This window comes from Oncorhynchus kisutch, unplaced genomic scaffold (assembly GCF_002021735.2).
Source record: "Oncorhynchus kisutch isolate 150728-3 unplaced genomic scaffold, Okis_V2 Okis07a-Okis12b_hom, whole genome shotgun sequence".
NCBI lineage: Eukaryota > Metazoa > Chordata > Actinopteri > Salmoniformes > Salmonidae > Oncorhynchus > Oncorhynchus kisutch.
Genome location: NW_022261984.1, coordinates 11212822 through 11215321, shown reverse-complemented (window position 1 = coordinate 11215321; position 2500 = coordinate 11212822). Strand labels below are relative to the sequence as shown.

General features: G+C 56.8%; 1 protein-coding gene across 1 annotated transcript in view; it reads right to left on the bottom strand.

Annotated features, from left to right (window-relative positions):
• The window catches only part of LOC109885455 (calcium/calmodulin-dependent protein kinase type II delta 2 chain-like), a gene marked incomplete at its 5' end in the record, with an annotated part of 54730 nt that extends 54500 nt beyond the window's left edge, over positions 1-230 (bottom strand). Inside the window, one exon of the mRNA XM_031814593.1 lies at positions 160-230. Coding sequence (XP_031670453.1) covers positions 160-230 — 71 coding nt within the window. The remainder of the gene's footprint in view (positions 1-159) is intronic.
• Positions 231-2500: the final 2270 nt, after the last annotated feature.

The following is a 2500-nucleotide window of genomic DNA, read 5'->3' as shown; positions in this document are numbered from 1 at the left end:
GGAAGCCCTCCTCTGATATGAGAGGTAGAGGTGTACTCACAGATTAAACAGTAGGTAGTGGAAGCCCTCCTCTGATATCAGAGGTAGAGGTGTACTCACAGATCAAAACAGTAGGTAGTGGAAGCCCTCCTCTGATATGAGAGGTAGAGGTGTACTCACAGATCAAACAGTAGGTAGTGGAAGCCCTCCTCTGATATGCTGTCATGAAGCCTCACTGAGAAGACAGGAAGAGAGGGGATAGAGGGGGAAGAGGGGGATAGAGGGGGCAGAGAGGGGGGAAGAGAGGGGATAGAGGGGGTAGGAGAGGGGTGATAGAGGGGGATAAAAGGGGGCAGGAGAGGGGCAATAGAGGGGGGCAGAGAGCGGGGGGGGAAAGAAGGATAGAGGGGGCAGAGAGGGGGAGAGAAGGGATAGAGGGGGGAAGAGAAGGGATAGAGGGGGGAGAGAAGGGATAGAGGGGGGAAGAGAAGGGATAGAGGGGGAAGAGAAGGGATAGAGGGGGGAAGAGAAGGGATAGTGGGGGAAGAGAAGGGATAGAGGGGGAAGAGAAGGGATAGAGGGGGGAAGAGAAGGGATAGAGGGGGGAAAGAGAAGGGATAAGAGGGGGGAAGAGAAGGGATAGAGGGGGAAGAGAAGGGATAGAGGGGGGAAGAGAAGGGATAGAGGGGGAAGAGAGGGATAGAGGGGGGAAGAGAAGGGATAGAGGGGGAAGAGAAGGGATAGAGGGGCGAAGAGAGGGGGGAAGAGAGGGGATAGAGGGGGTAGGAGAGGGGTGATAGAGGGGGATAAAGGGGCAGGAGAGGGCAATAGAGGGGGCAGAGAGCGGGGGGGAAAGAAGGGATAGAGGGGCAGAAGGGGGAGAAAGAAGGATAGAGGGGAAGAGAGGGGGTATAGAGGGGATAGAGGGGATAGAGAGGGGAGAGAAGGGATAGAGGGGGAGAAGGATAGAGGGGGAAGAGAGGATAGAGGGGGAAGAGAAGGGGATAGAGGGGGAAGGAAAGGGATAGTGGGGGGAAGAGAAGGGATAGAGGGGGAAGAGAAGGGATAGAGGGGGAAGAGAAGGGATAGAGGGGGAAGAGAAGGGATAGAGGGGGGAGAGAAGGGATAGAGGGGGAAGAGAAGGGATAGAGGGGAAGAGAAGGGATAGAGGGGGGAAGAGAAGGATAAGGGGGGAAGAGAAGGGATAGAGGGGGAAGAGAAGGGATAGAGGGGCGAAGAGAGGGGGAAGAGAAGGGATAGAGGGGGAAGAGAAGGGATAGAGGGAGAGAGAGAAGGATAGAGGGGGGAAGAGAAGGATAGAGGGGGAAGAGAAGGATAGAGGGGGAAGAGAAGGGATAGAGGGGGAGAAGGGATAGAGGGGGAGAGAAGGGATAGAGGGGGAGAGAAGGGATAGAGGGGGAAGAGAAGGATAGAGGGGGGAAGAGAAGGATAGAGGGGGAAGAGAAGGGATAGAGGGGGGAAGAGAAGGGATAGAGGGGAGAGAAGGGATAGAGGGGGAAGAGAAGGGATAGAGGGGGAAGAGAAGGGATAGAGGGGGAACGAGAAGGGGGGGGAAGAGAAGGGATAGAGGGGAGGGAAGGATAGAGGGGGGAAGAGAGGGATAGAGGGGGGAAGGAGGAAGGGATTAGAGGGGGAAGGGAAGGGATAGGGGGGGAAGAGAAGGGATAGAGGGGGAAGAGAAGGGATAGAGGGGGGAAGAGAAGGGATAGAGGGGGAGAGAAGGAGAGGGGGAGGAGAAGGGATAGAGGGGGAGAGGAGAAGGATAGGGGGGAGAGAAGGGATAGAGGGGAAGGGAAGAGGGGGAAGGGATAGAGGGGGGAGAGAAGGGATAGAGGGGGAAGAGAGGGATAGAGGGGGGAGAGAAGGGATAGGAGGGGGGAGAGAAGGATAGAGGGGGGAAGAGAAGGGTAGAGGGGGAGAGGAAGGGAATAGAGGGGGGAAGAGAAGGGTAGAGGGGGGAGAGAAGGGATAGAGGGGGAAGAGAAGGATAGAGGGGGAAGAGAAGGGATAGAGGGGGGAAGAGAAGGGATAGAGGGGGGGAGAGAAGGGAATAGAGGGGAAGAGAAGGGATAGGGTGGGGAAGAGAAGGGATAGAGGGAAGAGGAAAGGGATAGAGGGGGGAGAGAAGGGATAGAGGGGGGAGAGAGAAGGATAGGGGGGGAGAGAGGGATAGAGGGGGAGAGAAAGGATAGAGGGGGAAGAGAAGGGATAGGAGGGGGGAAGAGAAGGGATAGAGGGGAGAGAAGGGATAGAGGGGGAGAGAAGGGATAGAGGGGGAAGAGAGGGGATAGAGGGGGGAGAGAAGGGATTAGAGGGGGGAAGAGAAGGGATAGAGGGGGGGAGAGAAGGGATAGAGGGGGAAGAGAAGGGATAGAGGGGGAAGAGAAGGGATAGAGGGGAGAGAAGGGATTTAGAGGGGGGAGAGAAAGGATAGAGGGGGGAAGAGAAGGGATAGAGGGGGGAGAGAAGGGATAGAGGGGGAGAGAAGGGATAGAGGGGG